At 42.2% G+C, this 19023-nt stretch overlaps 1 protein-coding gene and 1 long non-coding RNA gene across 2 annotated transcripts in view; one reads left to right on the forward strand and one right to left on the reverse strand.

Moving 5' to 3' along the window:
- KIF4A (kinesin family member 4A) overlaps positions 1 to 18508 on the forward strand; it is a 121684-nt gene extending 103176 nt beyond the window's left edge. Inside the window, exons 22-30 of the mRNA XM_004000594.5 lie at positions 3036 to 3165; positions 4341 to 4511; positions 4894 to 5001; positions 6020 to 6097; positions 6454 to 6552; positions 7091 to 7273; positions 15703 to 15819; positions 17323 to 17445; positions 17714 to 18508. Of these exons, the coding sequence (XP_004000643.2) occupies positions 3036 to 3165; positions 4341 to 4511; positions 4894 to 5001; positions 6020 to 6097; positions 6454 to 6552; positions 7091 to 7273; positions 15703 to 15819; positions 17323 to 17445; positions 17714 to 17914 (1210 nt within the window). The 3' untranslated portion in view covers positions 17915 to 18508. The remainder of the gene's footprint in view (positions 1 to 3035; positions 3166 to 4340; positions 4512 to 4893; positions 5002 to 6019; positions 6098 to 6453; positions 6553 to 7090; positions 7274 to 15702; positions 15820 to 17322; positions 17446 to 17713) is intronic.
- Positions 1153 to 17582, reverse strand: LOC123383301. Its single transcript, XR_006592856.1, has 4 exons — positions 16847 to 17582; positions 11248 to 11339; positions 10870 to 11020; positions 1153 to 1424 (listed from the first exon to the last, which is right to left on the reverse strand). It is a non-coding gene; the product is annotated as an uncharacterized LOC123383301 (long non-coding RNA).
- Positions 18509 to 19023: the final 515 nt, after the last annotated feature.

Raw genomic sequence — 19023 nt, forward strand, 5'->3', positions numbered from 1 at the left:
GTAATGAAACAGAGGTGAGTTTATCCAAGGGGATTTTCCTAAAGTTGATGAGACATAAACTAAATTTTAAAAGACCTAAGGGACATGAATTATCAGAGGAGACAGGAAAGGCCATATGACCAACTGACAGTTCTGAAGTGTTCTAGCTCACCTCTTCCGAGAAGCCTTCCCTGACTCTTCATCTCCCATTAATCCTCCTCTTCTCTAAACTCCTTCAGAACTTACAGTACCCAATCATATGGTACAACAGATGTGTCATCTTTATATTTGTTAATTTTTTACATTTATTAGTCTTGTTGATATAAATTGATCATAAGCTTGTTGAAGGAAAGGACTATATATTACACCAGAGTTCTCAAAGCGTGGCCCACAAACCCGTAGGGGTCTCTGAGCAATCAGAACTATTTTCATAATAATATTATGACATTTGCCATTTTTACCATATTGACATTTGCCATGACCGTGCAAAGCAACAGTGGACAAAACTGCTCAGACGTTAGCTTGAATTAGAGCAGTGGCACCAATCTGTACTAGCGGTCACCACCACACACTCTCAGCTTTTATTTTTAAGTCAGTTTTACTTAAGACTGGCTTTGATAGGGGCACCTGGCTGGCTCAATCGGTAGAATATGATACTCTTGATCTTGGGGTCATGAGTTCAAGCCCCACATTTTTTTAAGTAGTAAAAAAAAAAAATGGCTTTGTTAAAGCAGTAAAAATTGTTAATTTCATTAAATCTCAACCCTTGAGTTCAAATCTATTTAGTATTCTGCATGACAGAACGGGAAGAACACAGACTACTTGTGCTCTGTGCTAAAGTCTGAGAGTTGTCTGGAGGAAAAGCACTTGTACGATTGTTTTTCCATGGAACATTAGTTGTCTTTGAAAGAATGACTGACAAACTATGGTTATTCAGACTTCAGTACTTGGCAGACACTTTGCTGAAAAGTGAACAGAGTGAGCCCGTCGCTTCAAGGAAAACAACTGGCAGTGTTTATCACCAAAGTTAGAATTTGAGCTTTCAAGCAAAACTTAGAACTTCGGAAAATTTTTGTCTGCCACTATTGAGCTTGACAGTTTTTCATAACTTTTCTGATGAGACCAGTAGTGATGTTAACAATTTTTTATTTTTTTATATTGCATCATGAAATGTGTTCGCATTTGGAGACTTTGCATCACTCAACATCCTCCAGATGATGTTACAGAAGCCTGTAAGGGTAAAAGAACCATAGAGATTGCAAGATAGACCGATGGATTTTAACATAAGGGAGTAAGAAAAGTTTACTAGTAATGGTTTCCAATTCCACATTTCAACTTTAGGGAACTACCACTTGCAGGGTTTTAGTATAACCACAAAGAAGAGTATCTATCCACAATTACCTGAATAGGCTATTAAAATGCTCCTCCTTTGTCCAAATACATATCTATGAGAGGCCAGATTAAAGACAATTAATAAACATGTTAATTTCAACCAGAACACATCACAAAAGACTGGTTGCAGAGGGAGATGTGAGAATCCAGCTGTCTTCTATGAAGCCAGATATTACAGAGATTTGTAAAAATGTAAAACAATCCCACTCTTCTCACCAAATTATTTTTTGTTTTAGAAAATATATTTTTCATAAAATATATTACAATGGCTTTTTGTTATCTTAAGTGAATTAATAAATACTTAATTTTTTCTCAGTTTTACTTTCAATACTGTAAATACCTATAGGTATAATGTATATAAACAGAGTTTCTCAGAGGTCCTCAGTCATTCTTAAGAGTGTAGAGGGGTCCTGGGGCACCTGGGTGGTTCAGTCAGTTGGGCATTTGACTTCAACTCAGGTCATGATCTCACAGCTCATGGGTTCGAGCTCCACATCGGGCTGTGTACTGACAGCTCAGAGCCTGGAGCCCGCTTTGGACTCTGTCCCCATCTCTCTGTGCCCCTCTCCTGCTCGTGCTCTGTCTCTCTCTCTCTCAAAAATAAATACTTAAAAAAAAAAGAGTGTAGAGGGGTCCTGAAACTCCAAGATTTGAGAACTGCCACCTTAGATTATTTTGGTGCCCATCTTTTATAGTACCTTACAGAGCAGCACGTCACACATATGCTGGTATACTACCTCTCACCAGACACATAGCAAATTTGAGAAGGAAGCTATTAACGAAACTGCATTATTGTGTAAACCTTGGTCTCAGGCCATACCTGATCTGAAAGTATCTGTAAGTTATAATCAGGGTCAATGGTATCCAGTCTTCTTAGAAACTTCTCAGTCCTGTGCCAGGCACTTCAAGGTAACCTCTCGCAACATTAGCCATATGTATCAATTTGGTATTCGGTCCCAGCAAAGAACATTTACCTGCTTGTTCTTTTGAGATTTTGTTTTTCCTTGAGGTCTCCAACATGACTCTTACTCTTGCATGGTTGAGCCACTATATCACAGTCTGAACTTAAATGGCCTCAAGACAAAGTCACATTACAGTCAGTGCACTACAACAAAAGCCCTACTGATACAAATATTTCCAAATCCCACTATATGACCCATTTATTTCGACCTGTATTTAATGAAATAAAACCAAGATAGTCTCTTGGATTCCCTTTGCATCAAGAATGGAGATACTGTATAAAATCCTAACCAGATGACTCAATCATTATTTAAAAGATATTTAACTGAGGGGCGCCTCGGTGGCTCAGTCAGGTAAACGTCCGACTTTAGCTCAGGTCATGCATGATCTCGACTTTAGCTCAGGTTCGTGCCTCGCATTGGGCTCTGTGCTGACAGCTCAGAGCCTGGAGCCTGCTTCAGATTCTATGTCCCTGTCTCTCTTTGCCTCTGCCCCACTTGTGCGCGCTATCTCTCTCTCTCTCTCTCTGTCTCTCTCTCTCTCTCTCTCTCAAAAATAAACAAACATTTTAAAAAATAAGAAAAAAAAGATATTTAACTGGTACCTCCATCCATAAAACTATTTGAAGTTTCTCCATAGAGCTCTTCCCCTCTCCTTGGTGTTAGGGATACTAGCAATGAGTCTCACTGTTTCTTTCCCTGAAGGAGTGCTCAGATTGCTGACCTACAGCAGAAGTTGCTGGATGCAGAAAGTGAAGACAGGCCAAAACACCGCTGGGAGAGTATCACTACCATTCTGGAAGCCAAGTGTGCCCTGAAATATTTAATTGGAGAGGTAAGCATCACTCTTCCCTACCAAGAATTAGGGGTCTGTCTTGGTAGGTTGAAATAAGATGTTATCTTGGAATACTGTCATAGTGCTATTGCCACTTTTCATGCTGGAAACTGCAATGACACTAGCATTAGAGAAATCGTTTTATGGGTAAAGGCTGGTGTGGACAAGTACAAGCCATTCACTTAGAAAAATATAGGACTTACAAACTGATACCTGTCATGCCTGACGCGTAGAAAGTACTCATTAAACATCTGCTATTATTATTGGGAAAATATCAGGATGCCATAGTAGGCCACTCATTAAACATAAGCTCTTATACTTACTGCTTTTTGAAACACCTATGAAATGTATATTCAAAAAGTTTAAGATACAATCTAGAAAAGAGGAAACCTAATCATCTTTTCACATGTAAAGATGAATCCATCTTAAGGAAAATCCATCCTCACTGACCCTAAAATAATGTGTCATCTTACATTGCCACAAGAGGGACTGAAGTTGATCAACTCTGGTGACTGAGGCATTTTCACTTTGAGACAAGCATACAAACTCCAACTCTGGAAGTTTGAGCAATGTTATCCTTTATACATTTTTTTATTGGGTGACCATATTTGCCCTACCAAGGCAATCCTGTTTAGTCTTATGAACAGTGGTATTTATGATGTTCACAGTGTGGGCCAGCAGAGACTATAAAACTAGGCCAGCAAAGGATATCACTCTAGCCTGAAGAGCCAGATCAACAGTCCCAGCGAATGTGTCTACTAGTTCCAACATGTGAACACAGACATTCTGAGATGGGCCATAATTGGCAATAAGGGTGTGTCCTATGGGTTTCTCTTTAAGACGAAGGAAGAAAATCTTAAATATCAGAACTTGGAGTTGTCAGATACTGTTTGTGTTCAGTTTATTCTCGCCTGGAGACAGAGCAAGAGATTAAATGACCTCAGCAGTGGCTTCTAACTCTAAGAGATCTATCTCAACAGAAATATGGGCTCTTGGCCTGGGTAGCGTTGTTACTATTCGGTGGGAGATTTCATATGACATAGAAAAAGAAGAATGGACTTGGACATGGAGGAACTCTTCTCAGTCCATTTCAGGAAAGCTGACATTTTCCTGCCTAATGAATGGGGAAAGGTGGCCATTCTCCAAATAAACTGATCTTCTTTTATCCCTTCCAGCTGGTTTCCTCCAAAATACAGGTCAGCAAGCTTGAAAGCAGCCTGAAACAGAACAAGGCCAGCTGTGCTGACATGCAGAAGATGCTGTTTGAGGAACGAAATCATTTTGCTGAAATAGAGACAGAGTTACAGGCAGAGCTGGTCAGAGTGGAGCAACAGCACCAAGAGAAGGTAAACTCTGGCAAGCCAAGAAGTTATACTGAGAAACAAAGGGTCATTGCTTTTTGTTATTAGTTTTAAAAAGATAGTGGGGAGAAAAATTTTTTTAATAAAAAGATAGTAGAGGGGATATGAAGTTCCCTTCAAAAGACCCCGTAGTCTTTTCCAAGTTTTGCAAGCGAGGAACTTGAGAGAAATTACTTGTCGAAGTGTACACATACAGTGACTCTTAGGCTCCAGCGTTAAGACTGAGAGTAACATTGCGGCCGTGCTTACTACTTCAGGCCATGAGAACAAAATGCAACCCGTACTTCTAAATCAGAGGAGTCATCTGGGTCCCTGCTTGAACTAAGCCGGAATTCCTTTTTCCTCTTTCTTACTCCTTTGTCCCTAGGTACTATACCTGCTCAGCCAACTGCAGCAAAGCCAAATGGCAGAGAAGCAGCTAGAGGAGTCGGTCAGTGAAAAGGAACAACAGCTGCTGAGCACACTGAAGTGTCAGGTATGATAACGAGGCAAAGGTCTCCAGAGGTGGGATCCACAAGCCTGGCTGAGAATCCTGTCTGATTTACACCATTGTACTTTCAGCAGAGAGTAACCACTGAAAAGAGATTTATACTAGTAACCTCAGTGGCCTTTTGGCCCTATTTGATCAATTTAGAGGTATTTAGAATGTAACCACACATAGAATAACCTCCTTTGCGGTACAGAAATGACGGTACATACTCCATACCAGACTTTGAGGCCTCCTGGTTCTTTGCCTCAGCCCTGAGCCCTAAAAGAGTTGAGAAAGTTCAATCATCCCACAGAATCCTAGGGGCATTCAGCTGTCTCTTCCTGAGCTTGTTTTGAGCTGAGACCTGACATGTTTGTAAAGTGCCTGAGGTCTGAATCTCTTCCAGAGGCTGGGAACACCACACCCTTTAGTAGCATGTTGGAGCACTATTTTATCCAACTTAGAATCTTTTTTTTTTTTCCCTGAACCACCAGTCTCGAGAGTTTCCTTGGCACCTCCCATCGAAGACATAACCAAACTAGTTAAGGTCGTATGCACGAATCATGAATCTAGTTGTCTTAAGTGCCAGGAAGTTTAAGTAGGCTTATGAGAGTAGCAAATAAAATGCCTAGCCTGTGTTTAGAACGGTGAACAAAAGCATCTGTCGACTTGAAAGAAACAAAGCTAACTGTCCATTTTGGTCTCTTAATCAGCATCCTGATGTGAATGAATAAGGGATGCAAGGCTAGAAAACAGAAAAGAATAAGGAAAGCATTTAGGGCAGAGCACATGGTTCCTGTGAGTGTGGTCAGGACGACTTGGGAGTGTTGGAATAGAAGTGGCATTCAGGACACCTAGGAACTGGTGGGAATCAGGCATTTTTCTGGTTGCCAATGCCTGCTGTGCAAAAACCATCTGCTGCCAGCGACTTGGCAGCAGTATGTTTTCATCTATGTGAGTTGTTTGGTAACCCACATGTAGTGCCCAAAATAACCCCACCTATCACTGCACTATCTGGAAATAGGATGAAGAACTTGAGAAGATGCGAGAAGTGTGTGAGCAAAATCAGCAGCTTCTCCGAGAGAATGAAATCATCAAGCAGGTAACACAGCTTCCCACCCACTTTAATAAGCCCTGGGAGACCCTGTTGTAATTGAGGTCAGCTCTTGGGAGCAGCCCTGAGTATGATAAGTTGGCTCTATTTTTGAGGTCTGTGTCAAGTTTCCATGTAATACAGTCGTGTGCATTTCAAAATGGTATAAACACACATTTTTTAATCTGCTCTTTTCTGAATCTAATGCCGATCTTCTAAAATGAGTCCTTCAACCTACTTTACTATTAAGTTGCCTCACTTTACTATGGTTTAAATTAAGCTATCTTAGGAGTCTTTATGTTTTAGCCATTAAGATTCCCAGTGGCTGCCCTGCAGCATACACTATGTGTTTTCTTTCTGAACAGAAACTGACCCTCCTCCAAGTAGCCAGCAGGCAGAAACCTCATCTTCCTAAAGATACCCTTCTATCTCCAGACTCTTCTTTTGAATATATCCCACCTAAGGTAAACTGCTCAGTGCTGGTAATACCTGCACATGGCCACGGTTGGGGGTGAGTGTGCTAATTAAGTTCATCTCTTAGAAGAGGTTGAGAGTTAAAAAGCCCAAATTCCAGCATCTCAATTTTCCTTGGAGTCCCAAACAAAACTACAGTACAATCTCGAGGAAAATAGGCATTCTCCCTCCCCAGAAGGCTGACTTTGGGCCATTTACAGGCATTATGTAACACAACTGAGGAGAAACAGGAGAAAAGAGCAGTGTTCAGCTGTCCATCCAGAGATACTTATCTCATCATATCATGAGTCCCTCTTTCTTCCCTCAGACTGCTCAGCCTCTATCCCTTCAGTTTCTATCCCTTCAAAGACTCTGCAAGGCCAAAGGCTAAAGCAGAATTTCTTCTGATTGGTAAAGCCAAGGGCATATATTTGAGGGAGTCTGAAAGCTCAGCTCTGAGAATATAGCTGGCAGTGGCTACTGGGAAGATATGATCTACATGTACTTTTTAAATTTTATTAAATAATTATTCCAAACCTTTTTTCTTAGCCCAAACCTTCTCGTTTTAAAGAAAAATTCCTGGAGCAAAGCATGGATATCGAGGATCTAAAATATTATTCAGAGCATTCCGTGAATGAGCCTGAGGACAGTGCTGGTGACGATGATGATGGAGATGATGAGGAATGGAAGCCAACAAAACTAGTTAAGGTGTCCAAGAAGAACATCCAAGGGGTAGGAGGCAGCTCTCATCTCTGTCAGGGGTCCTAGTCATTAGTCTCTACTGCCAGTGGGAAGGTGCTGGCCCCATACCCTGCCCCTGAGCCCCTGAATCCCGTTCGAAGGCATTTGGCTCCGTGAGGAGTCCTTGTCAGGCCAGCTCTATATGGAACCTGGGGCTGGCAGAGAAGGTTGCCTGAGTGCACAAGATGGCTGTTTTCGTATTTTCAGGTTCTCACTAAGTCTGAATGGGTAGTAGTGTTCCATACCATTTCATTGAGGCTGATTGAGGGATCATAATAATCCTTCATATTTTTATAACACTTTACAGTTTAGAAGCCATTCTCATATATGTTCTCCCTTTTCATCATCACAAATAAAATCCAGTGAGGTATTTATTATTTGCATCTTACAGATAGATTTGAGACCCACAGGAGTGAAATGACCTTGCCTAAGGTCATAAAACCAAATGACAGGATTTGAAACCAAATATTCCGACTCCAAATCCAGTCAGTTTCTACCATATCATGGTCATACCAGTAACAGTTGCAGACCAGAAGCTAAGTAGGAACTTCATCTTCCTTGCCTACTAGAGTGATTGTGTTCCCTAGGCTGAGGGCCAATAGGAATTACAGAAAGGGATAATAATTAAGCTCAAACACACCAAGTTAAGGTCAGTTAGAAACAATTTGACTTTGAGGCATGCTTATTTACTTCCACGATGATAGTCCTACATAATTATCAAACCTACATGTTTCATGTTGTGAAATATTAACTTCCCAGGCACTGTAGTTCACCACTACCCCAGATGTGCCCTGTAGCCACATTCCACTTAAAGAGAACAGTTCACAAATTAACCCTAGCCAGCTTCCTGGAAGGTTACTTGATTTCATCAGCTGATTGAGTCCCACAAAGGGAACTGAGCCTTAGAAAGCCACAACACCAGAGAGAAGCAAGTCATGAGGAATAGACTATCTATTAAGTCATTTGGGAAGAGTCATCAAGAATGCAACATGTCATGTGCTCTTAGTGGGACTAAGAGCTCATCCTTAGCCTCAGAGAGCTCATAATCTAATGGGAAAACAAGGCAAAGAAATAGAAGCATACCATAGAACCTGAGCCTATTCATCTCAGGGAGATGGACTGAGGGATTTTTTAAAATAAAGCTTATGTATTTATTTTGAGAGAGAGCACATGTGTGAGCAGAGGAGGGGAAGAGAGAAAGGGAGAGAGAGGGAAACCCAATCCCAAGCAGGCTCCGTGCTTTTAGCAGGACAGCTGACACGAACTGTGAGACCATGACCTGAGCCAATATCAAGAGTCCTATGCTTAACCAACTAAGTCACCCAGGCACCCCCTAAGAGTGACTATAAAGCCAAATCAAGTAGATACCACTTAGGAAGATACCATGAAAGAGATGACTATTGTTGCAGTATAAGACAGAAAGGGAGGGGCGCCTGGGTGGCTCAGTCAGTTGAGCGTCCGACTTCGGCTCAGGTCATGATCTCACACTCCATGAGTTCAAGCCCCGCGTCGGGCTCTGTGCTGACAGCTCAGAGCCTGGAGCCTGCTACAGATTCTGTGTCTCCCTCTCTTTCTCTGCCTCTCCCCTACTCATGCTCTGTCTCTCTCTGTCTCAAAAATAAATAAAAACATTAAAAATTTAAAAAAAAAGACAGGGAAACACAGTCTTGGAAGCAAATTGAGAGCCCATTTCTGACACAATGAATAGCATATTGGAAAGACTCAGTTATAGAGGGACAGGGGGTTGGGACACTTACAGAAAATGGGGCAGAATATGTCTGACTTTTCACTCACTTATTCAACAAACGTTTTTGGACTCTACTATGACTGAAGCGGAGAGCATGAGCTGAATGTAGACACAAGGGTCAGCTAAGTAATAGGAAGCAGAGTTGAGAAGTATACACAGAAACAAATGGTAGAGGACCTAAAACCCCTGGGAAGGCATTTCCAGATGTGAAGTAAATGTGTGTATATTTGTGCTGTAGACAAGTTTATGTATTATGGCACTGTGGCTCCAAGCATAAAAGGGAAATATAGAAGTCTGGTAAAAATTGCAAGTCAGTGTTTGCTATCAGTGATAAATTCTATGTCTAAAACAGTGAGAGACTATTCTTTTCTAGGCTTTTCTCCTGATTTTGTAACTTGAGAAAATATAACTGGGCATTAAGGGGAAGGAGTTGGCATACAATCTAGTTTCTCCCTTTTGGCAACCTCAAAGTACGTGGATGCTATGACTGCTCTCTGATCAGATGTGTAGACACATTAGTTACAGACCTTGATGCTTTGCATGAAGGCCGTCATATTTATTGTTCCTACCCAGCTGAAATGGCCTGGTGTTATAGCACTAGATTGCTTCAAAGGAGACTGCAGCAGGTACCAAACTAAGGACTCGTCTAGAGCTAATGCTGAAAAAGTAGGCTTCCTCACTCAGCCATGTTTCCTATATGTACTAAGGAGATGCTGAGGGATAGGCCATGTGCTATAGTAAAAGTAATAGGTTCAAAGCCAGGTAGACATGGGTTCTAGTCTTTAGTTTGCCACTGGCTAATTGGATGACCTAAAACAGGTCACTTAATCTCCCTAGGCTTCAGATTCCTTATCTATGCAATGAAGGGATTAGACTACAGTAGATGATGTATAAGGTCCCTTCCAGCACTAATATCCTGAGTCAAAGTAACAAAGTTGTATAAATATGGTTTTTTTAATTAATTAATTAATTAATGAGTTTTAGTAATACTACCTTTATCTGGTGTTTTATGGTATGTGAGAAGTTAAAAGAAGGAATATATGCAAAAACACCTTGTGAAGAATCAAATATCATGCAGGTATTATTAGTAAAGCACCATAAGCGGGGCACCTGGGTGGCTCAGTTGGTTAAGCATCCGACTTCAGCTCAGGTCATGATCTCACAGTTCGTGGGTTTGAGCCCAGCATCGGGCTCTGTGCTGACAGCTCAGAGCCTGGAGCCTCCTTCAGATTCCGTGTCTTCCTCTCTCTCTGCCCCTCCCCACTCGTGGTCTGTCTCTCTCTCTCTCTCTCTCAAAAATACATAAACATTAAAAAAAATTAAAGCACCATAAGCATTTTTACAAATAGTCATTTGTCCCCTTTGGCAGAAAAGAAGGGGCAGGTATTCTTAATCTCTACCTTAGTGATGAAAAAATGGAGATAAACTTGAATGAAGTGACTTGTCCAAGGTCATACCAAGTATTAAATGTAGGAATAGAGCCTGAGTCTCCTGTCATAGCCTGGTATTCTTTATGTTAATGTTTTTACCAGATCTTATTTTGAGATACAGTATAATACTGAAATCAGTGCTAGAAGAATTAGAGACTCTAAAGCAATAGTTCTCAACCCTGGCTGCACATTAGAATCCCCAAGGGAGCTTTCCAACATAAGGAGCCTGGGACCCACCCCCAAATATTTTGATTTAATTGGTCTGAGGTGGGACCTGGTCTTTTTGAAAAGCTCCCCAGAGATTTGTATGTAGCCAGGGTTGCAAATCACTGGCTTAAAGGAACCCCAGGGGTCTTTCAGCTCTACTTCCCACTCTATATAAAGAATCCCTCTATTATAGTGGTTCTCACCTGGGGTGTTGGGACATGCTGGTGGCTTGCTGGCTGTTGCAATACACACACATGTATACACACACACACATGCCATGTACCACAAACATATATATTTGAAGTCATGGCTGTGGCAAGGTCATGTTCCCTCTCGTACGTTCTGATCTGGGTCCTAGTGGGAAAGAGAATAACGTGAGGTTATAGCTTGTGAAATGGCATTCATGCGAATGCATCTGTCATGTGTGTATCATGACTGTTCCCATAATACCACTATCAGGTGTTTAGCCTCCGCCTGCTTGAAAACTTCTAGTACTGGGAAGCTCACAGCCTCATAGGGCAGCGCATCATAGTCCACTAACCGTTAGGAAGTTGTTCCTTGTTGAGATAAAATATACTGACCTGTAAATCATCCCAATAGGAGATGGCTGTGTAAAAGTCTAGTTGTTCTTCCTCACGACAGCCCTTCAGATACCACTCTCATTGTATTATCCCTTTGGATAAAATAGAGACACATTGACAGGATAATAGAGTGTGAGGCATTTAGATGAATTTGTGAATGGTCAGAGGACCATACCCAGGCTATAGTAATCAGTGGATCACTGTCATCTAGTGAGTTGTCTCTAGGACATGTCATAGAACTTTGTCTTTTGTCCTGTCTTACTCAAAGAAACAAGATTTTTTTCGTCATAATGTCCGGTATTGGCAAGGGCGACTAATGTGGGCATTCCTCTCTATTGCTACTAGGTATGAAAATTGGTGTGCGTCTGAGAGGCACTTTGAAAATATGTATCAAAAATACAAAAATACACCTGGCCGGCTCAGTCAGTAGAGCATGTGACTCTTGATCTCAGGGTTGATAAATTCAAGCCCCACGTTGGGTGTAGAGATTACTTAAAAATAAAAATATTTTTTAAAAATACTTATCAAAAATCTTAACAATGAGGAGTGCCTGGGTGGCTCAGTTGGTTGAGCGTACGAATTCGGCTCAGGTCATGATCTTGCAGTCTGTGAGTTCAAGCCCCACGTCGGGCTCTGCTGACAGCTCAGAGCCTGGAGCCTGCTTTGGATTCTGTGTCTCCCTCTCTCTCTGCCCTCCCCCACTCATGCTCTTTCTCTCTCTCGCTCTCTCTGTCAAAAATAAATAAACATTAAAAACTTTTTTTAATCTTAACAATGTTCCTGTCCTCTGGTCCAGTAATTATACACATAGGAATTTATACTAAGAAAATAGTCACTGGTACATAAAAAGATTTATTCATTCAACAAATCTTTTGTGAGCACCTAGATATATATCAAACACTGTTTCTAGGTGCTAAGGATACAACAAACAAGACAGGTAAGATCCTTGGCCTTACAAAACTAAAGACATTCGTGTGAAGAGAGACACACCATGACAAATAAATAAAATAATTTTAGATGATGATAAGAGAGAAACAGAAATATAGTGAAGCCATAGAGAATTCTGGGGTAGGAAAAGAGTGCTTGGGAGAGACCTCTCCAAGGAGGAAGATGCTTAAGCAGAGATCTGAACAAAGTGAAGGAATAAGTCAGGGAAAAGTATCAGAGGGAAAACATTTCAAAAAAAGGGAACAGCAAATGCAGGAAAAAGCCTCAGACAGGAATGAGTTTGGTTTACCAAGGAACAGCTGAAAAGGCCAGGGTAGCTGGAGAGTATTGAGAAGTGGGAGAGCGTAATACAAGGTCAGGCCAGAGTAGTTAGGGGCCAGATCATGGAGGGCCTTGTCAATGGTGGGAAGATTTAGATTGTGTTTATGTAGCAGGATATATGTGGTAACACGATTTTGTAATAGGAAATACTTTCTTTGAAAACAATCTTAATGTCTACCATTAGGGGGCTGGTTAAATAAGTCGACATTTTCACATGACAAAATACTATATACAGCTATTAAATATCAAAAATCACGCTTTTGATTTTCACATTTTATAAAGAGATATATAGTAAGATCATCAGGAAAAAAGATATTATAATGGTTTCTTTTACCTTCACAACTACAGAACAGTGGTGATGGTTGTCATATGAAAGAGACATAAGGACTTGAATTTAACTGTAAACTCAGTATGGATTCACAAAGATCTGACAAAAGAAAGAAAGCTACTGTGATTTTTTTTTTTTTTAGACCTCATTAACAAGACTGTTGGATCCGTATTAAGGAAGTTGTTTGTGTCAATCTACCTCACAACGGCCACACCACATTTAGAAAGTTATGCTCAGGGCACTGGGGTGGCTCAGTCACTTAGGCGTCAGACTTCAGCTCAGATCTCACAGTTCATGAATTCGAGTCCTGCGTCAGGCTCTGTGCTGACAGCCTGGAGCCTGCTTCAGATTCTGTGTCTCCCTCTCTTTCTGCCCCTCCCCCACTCATGCTCTGTCTCCCAAAAATAAATAAACATTAGAAAATTAAAAAAAAAAAAAAGAAAGTTATGCTCATGTCTGGATGTCACAATTAAGGATGAACTTGGACAAATTGGCATATAGCCACGGTGGTGAGGATTCTTGGAAACAATGTCATGTGGTGAATCATTGAGGAAACTAGGTCCATTTAGCTTTGAGAGGATCTGAACAGAGGGGGACTGGGGAGTGGAAATTATATTCAGTATAAGAACAAGAATGCTGTGAAAGTGGAGTTAAACTGATCCCTTATCATTCCACATGGCAGAATTGGATCCTCTGGTCAGAAGTTACATAGAAACTATCCTCATCTCAGGATAAATAGAGCTTCAGATAATTAGACCAGGGACATGAGAGAAGGGCTTCAAATCAGGCTCTAGATGGTTGCTGAGGTCTCTTCTGACTCCAGTCTGTCATTCTGTGAGCTCTGCCACCTATGTCTCTTCCAAGCCAAACTATCCTTCCTTCCTTCCTTCCTTCCACCATTTCTCTTATAACATAGCTTCCTATAATGCTAGTCACCTGCCTCTTTTTTTGCTTAATGTCCTCTTTATTAAACACATACCCACACGGAACTCCTGAATATGTCCACAAGGAAACATACTTACTGGTTAAATGGGTTTAATACACAGAAAGCACTTATAACAGTGCTTGGCATACATTAATGCCAGCTATTACTATTTCAGCCTGGTTGGTAAGTGTGCTCATGGCACGATGAAGAGTGTGACTACATCATGGTGTGTTCGTAGAATGAAAATGAATGGAACTGGGGACGCCTGGTAGCTCAGTCAGTTGAGCGTCCAACTTCGGCTTAGGTCGTGATCTCACGGCTCATGAATTCAAGCCCCACGTAGGGCTCTGTGCTGACAGCTCAGAGCCTGAACCCTACTTCAGATTCTGTGTCTCCCTCTCTCTCTCTGCCTCTCCCTTACTCATGCTTTGTCTCTCAAAAATAAATAAACATTTAAAAAAAGAAATAAAATGAGTGGAACCGGAGCAATGCATGTCAACATATAGTAGTATTCCACTTATATGAAGTTTAAAAGACGTAAGATAATTCCTTGTTTTTTTATGGAAACTCATACGTGGTACAAAGACCTGTGGGGGAGTGATAAACACCTAATTCAAGAGACTTTGCCCCTGGGAGAGTGGGAGGTGAATGGGATCAAGAAAGGGTAGGTAGGAGGCTTCAGTTATATCTGTATTTTAGTTATTAAGGGAAGAATAAGAACATGAGTAAATTTTTTTATTGTCTGTGCTTTGATATACCTGAAAAAAATGATCATGCCCAATATAAGATGATGCATCATTTCAAATGGGATCTGACTGATACTGAGTCTAGTGAAGCAATTGTTCCCCATGATTTCCAAACTCCAAATTTCTACGTGACTGATTTGCTTTTTTTTTTTTATTTGAGAGAGAGAGAGAGAAAGAATATCAAGCTGTCTCCACAGTCAGCACAAAGCCCAATGCAGGCGCTCGATACCAGGACCCTGGGATCATGGCCTGAGCTGAAATCAAGAGTCAACCAACTGAACCACCTAGGCACCCCTGACTCATTTGCTTTTTGACAGGCATTTCACACTGTTGACTCATGGAGCTTCCTGACACCTCACATCCTTAGGCCCTTTTTGCACCAACTGCTTTTAAGCCAGATCTATATTTATATGGCTGATGTGGAGAGAACCTAGATGCCAGACTTATGTTTATCCTTGTTATAACTTTTCTTTCTACTTGCAGCCCATAATTCCAGCCTGTCAAAATATTTTTGAATTGTGATTCTGATATCTTACTTATTAATCACCCTTCCAGTTTTGTGTCGTCATTACAGCCAATAAACATGCCTACCTTGTCAACAGGCTATGAGATTCAAATGAGATTCTGTATTTATATATATGAAAGTACTCTGAAAACTGTAAAGTGCCATATAAAATGTAAATGACTTTATTTCATATCATCGGTGATTTGTTAAAACGTTGACTGATTCAACGGCTGCAGACGTAGCCCAGGCTGACACTGAACAAGCTGTAGAACTGTGAGTTGGATGCAAGTACAGCTGGGTAGATCGAAAGATATCGAGCAACTATACTCAGTCCTTAAATATACCTAACACTCCTACCATCCAACTTGCAGTTCTTCACTTTGACCATAAAATTGTCATGAGCATCTTTGCCAGTTAGCCTGTGTTATCATGGTATCCCTCTGGTATCAAAACAAGAAAATGGATCTGTCTACCATGACTTGTTCTTAGACAACCTCTCGTGGTGCTGATGATCATTGTTTCACTAAAGAAGAGGGGACTGAGGAGATAGAAGCATGGTAAAGTCAATGGTACTTTCCATTTTTTTTTCTGAAAAGGCTTGCAAAGGAAGGGAAGGCATGTTAAATTAGTCTTCTAACTCTTTTGGTAATGTGTCTTTCTTTCTACACACCCATTTTTGCAGTGTTCCTGCAAGGGCTGGTGTGGGAACAAGCAGTGTGGGTGCAGGAGACAAAAGTCGGACTGCGGCACGGACTGCAGCTGTGACCCCACAAAGTGTAGGAACCGTCAGCAAGACAAGGTAGGATCAGCCGTCCCTTCAGACATCCCGCCAGTTCCCACCATCGTGAAACCTGGAGTCTCCTGCCCCTTCTCTGGCCCTCTGCAACCAGAGACATTTCACTTCTCGGTCCTTCTTCCTCGCTGCCAGCCTGTTCACATACCCCTTTCAGAAACCACAGCCTGTCCCAGGAGATTTCCAGATATGCAGCTCCCCACCCCAAGCCTTGGCTGTAAAGTTGTGGTGCTGTTTCTGAGGCAGAAACAGGGAATAGGAAAGCAGGCAACTACAGGCACATAGACATGCAGGACCAAACTAGCCCAGAGGCTTAGCTGAAACTATAAGGGCCACGTGGCAGCTTCCAGGAAGGAAATTAATCCTTCTGACATCTTGAGAAATTAGTTGCTTAGACCCTCTCCATGGGAACCAGTTACTCCATGGCTCTAGGAAAGACCCACAGGAACTTGGTCTTTCAAATAGTCACTGTTGTGAGCCAAGTTAATTGTACCTGTCCTCCTTATATTCCCAGGAATAGCAAACTCAGGGAAACAAAGATTGCCTTACACCTACCTGTGCTCATGGCAAAAGTCTGTTCCTACAGCTCTCTATGTGATGTACAACAACTCTAGCAAGCTTGATATAATGATCGTTCGTTCATCATACATTTCTTGAACATCTGCATGTGAACGGTTCTGCCGGCTCTTCTATTAAAATGACTTCTAAGGAAGATAGTCATTAAAGGACTAACGTGACAAGCTGGGGTTCAGGCTAAGAATTGTAGAAGTAGCAGGGATCTCTGTTCCCATGGCTTTTTCAATTTGGGTTCTGGAGTCTACCCTAGTGGCTCCATGGTAGTACTTCTTGAACCGAGGACCATGGCCTGGTTCGGTTTGACCTCATGTCAATCAAAGCAACTTGCTCTTTACTTGTTTATGTATTGGGCTTCCTCTTAAGAATTTTGGTTGTAAAACCACTGATCTAGTCCAATGCTCCCATTATACAGAGAGGGAAACTAAGACCCAGAGAGAGATAAGCTTAAGTGACTCACCTGATATTGCACAGCTGGTCATGACAGCTAAAATTAGACCTCAGGCTTCCTGACTCTCAATCCAATTCTGTTTCCATGACAACAGGCTATAATTCTAATCTGAGCTCTACCACAGAGTCTCCTTGTTACCTAAGTAACTTTTCACTCTTGGCCTTAGTTGCTTCTCTGAAAGGAAGACCCAATACAGGCAACACCCTATAGACATGCTAACAAGGGTACTGCATATTATAGAGGGTGGAAGATTAATCAAAGAAATGACTAAGGCTTGGCCTTGTTTTCAACCTTGCTTTCTGATATCCTACCCAGTCCTTTGCCTTCAGAGGCTGCTAGCAAGAAACCCCAAGCAGGGGTCTCCCTGAGACTTGCTTAGCCTGGCAGATGAGGCACTCAGAGCTGGTACCTCACTGGTTAAAGGGGAGCAGACTGATTTTGTAACCCTGGTAGCCACATTTCTAATAGGTCTGTCTGATTCTCAGGATAGTTTGGGCACTGTTGAGCCCACCCAGGATTCCGAAGGCTCTTTCAAACTGGAGGACCCCACAGAGGTTACCTCAGGATTGAGCTTCTTTAACCCTGTCTGTGCCACTCCCAACAGCAAGGTAGGTGGGCTAAAGGCAGGCATTTTCAACTCTATTAGCATTCCTCTCTGCATTAGCTAAGACAGGGTGCAGTGGGAGAAAAGGGGACAGAGGTACGATCAGCTTGCTGGGAAGTGGGACTTGTGCATAGGCCAGTCTTTTTCTTTTCGACAGACCAATCTTGGGGGACACCTCATACTACAGTGTGCTGAGCATTTGTAGTGGCAAGGCTGAGCTGAGCCTCTGCCCCTACCCAGGATCTAGTCATACCTGTCTCTGTCCTTTCTAGCTCCTCAAAGAGATGTGTGATGTGGAGCAGGTGCTATTAAAGAAGACGACTCCAGCTGCCTCTTCCCTTGGCCTCCCAGAATCGAAACATGTAGCAGAATCCCAAGAAAATAAAGCTCCAGGGAAGAAAAAGAAACGAGCTCTGGCCAGCAATACCAGCTTCTTCTCTGGCTGCTCCCCTATTGAAGAAGAAGCCCACTGAAGTTGGACTTGCCATCTCTTCCCCAGCCTGGCTTGGGAGATACTTTCAAGTTGCAGCCAGAAGGAGTTTTTTTAATGACTCCTCTGGATTTCAAGGCTCTTGCTGTTGAAAAAAAAGGGACAGCCTGTTACCAAAAGGGAGGAAGTCTTTGTTGGATGTTGGCCCTCACTCTCGAGCCCCCTGGCCCCAGACTACTGCTCTCTCTTCTCCAGAAAGGTGCTAAGCCACCTGCTGAAGAGAGAACCAACTAACATTCTTGATGACTCACTGGGAATCAAATCCTCAGTACCAATCTAGCCGTTTCTTATTTGTGAGCAGGTAAGGCCTCCCCACTGATGGGGATGAGGCCAAAGCCATCTTACCTCTGGGTTGTCTCAGCTTAATGGCAGAGCCTGGCCAAGGTTGGAGGTTTGGCACCGATCCTTCATCCCACATCAGGCATGGAGGCGCTATTTGGGAGATTTCCTGCCCTGACCATCTCTGGATTTTAGGTGTTTTAACAGTGCACTCAGTTGTCTTCCATTTTGCTGAAGTAAATGAAATCTTTTAAAATGTTAATATTAAGTACATAAATAAATCTTAGTCTAGCCACTATTTGGAAAGATCCTCTGTGCTACAAGGAGAGATACCTGTGCTCCTCAGCCCCCGGGAATGCTATCAAGGAGAATCGGTACAAATACCCAAGCCTCATTGCCTTGTGACAGCTAACATGAACCCACATTTAGCTTACACCAAAGCTTCTTGTGGGAATCTAGGGTGACCATGGGAGCTGTTCCTAATGCCCTAGAGCCTGATTTCTTGGCATAGCACTGGTGTGGGACCACACTGCTGCCCATTCCCAGGACAGCACAGTACTGGCTGCTTGTTTTCTCCTTTGAAAAGGGAAAAGGGGGTGTTGCTTTCTCCTTACTATGCATCAGGGTTCTCCATCTCTGCTTCTAGCGAAAACGAAAACGAGGCCAGCTGTGGAATGCCAAACAGGCTGCTGACTGGCCTTGTAGCCTTTTGAGGAGCTTGCAAGCCCTGGGCTAACTATCCATGCTTTACGAATCCCAGTCCCCTCCCCCCACCCAACTAAAAGCTCCCAAAGCACCCCCTAGAACTGGGCA

This window comes from Felis catus, chromosome X, assembly GCF_018350175.1.
Source record: "Felis catus isolate Fca126 chromosome X, F.catus_Fca126_mat1.0, whole genome shotgun sequence".
Classification (NCBI taxonomy): domain Eukaryota; kingdom Metazoa; phylum Chordata; class Mammalia; order Carnivora; family Felidae; genus Felis; species Felis catus.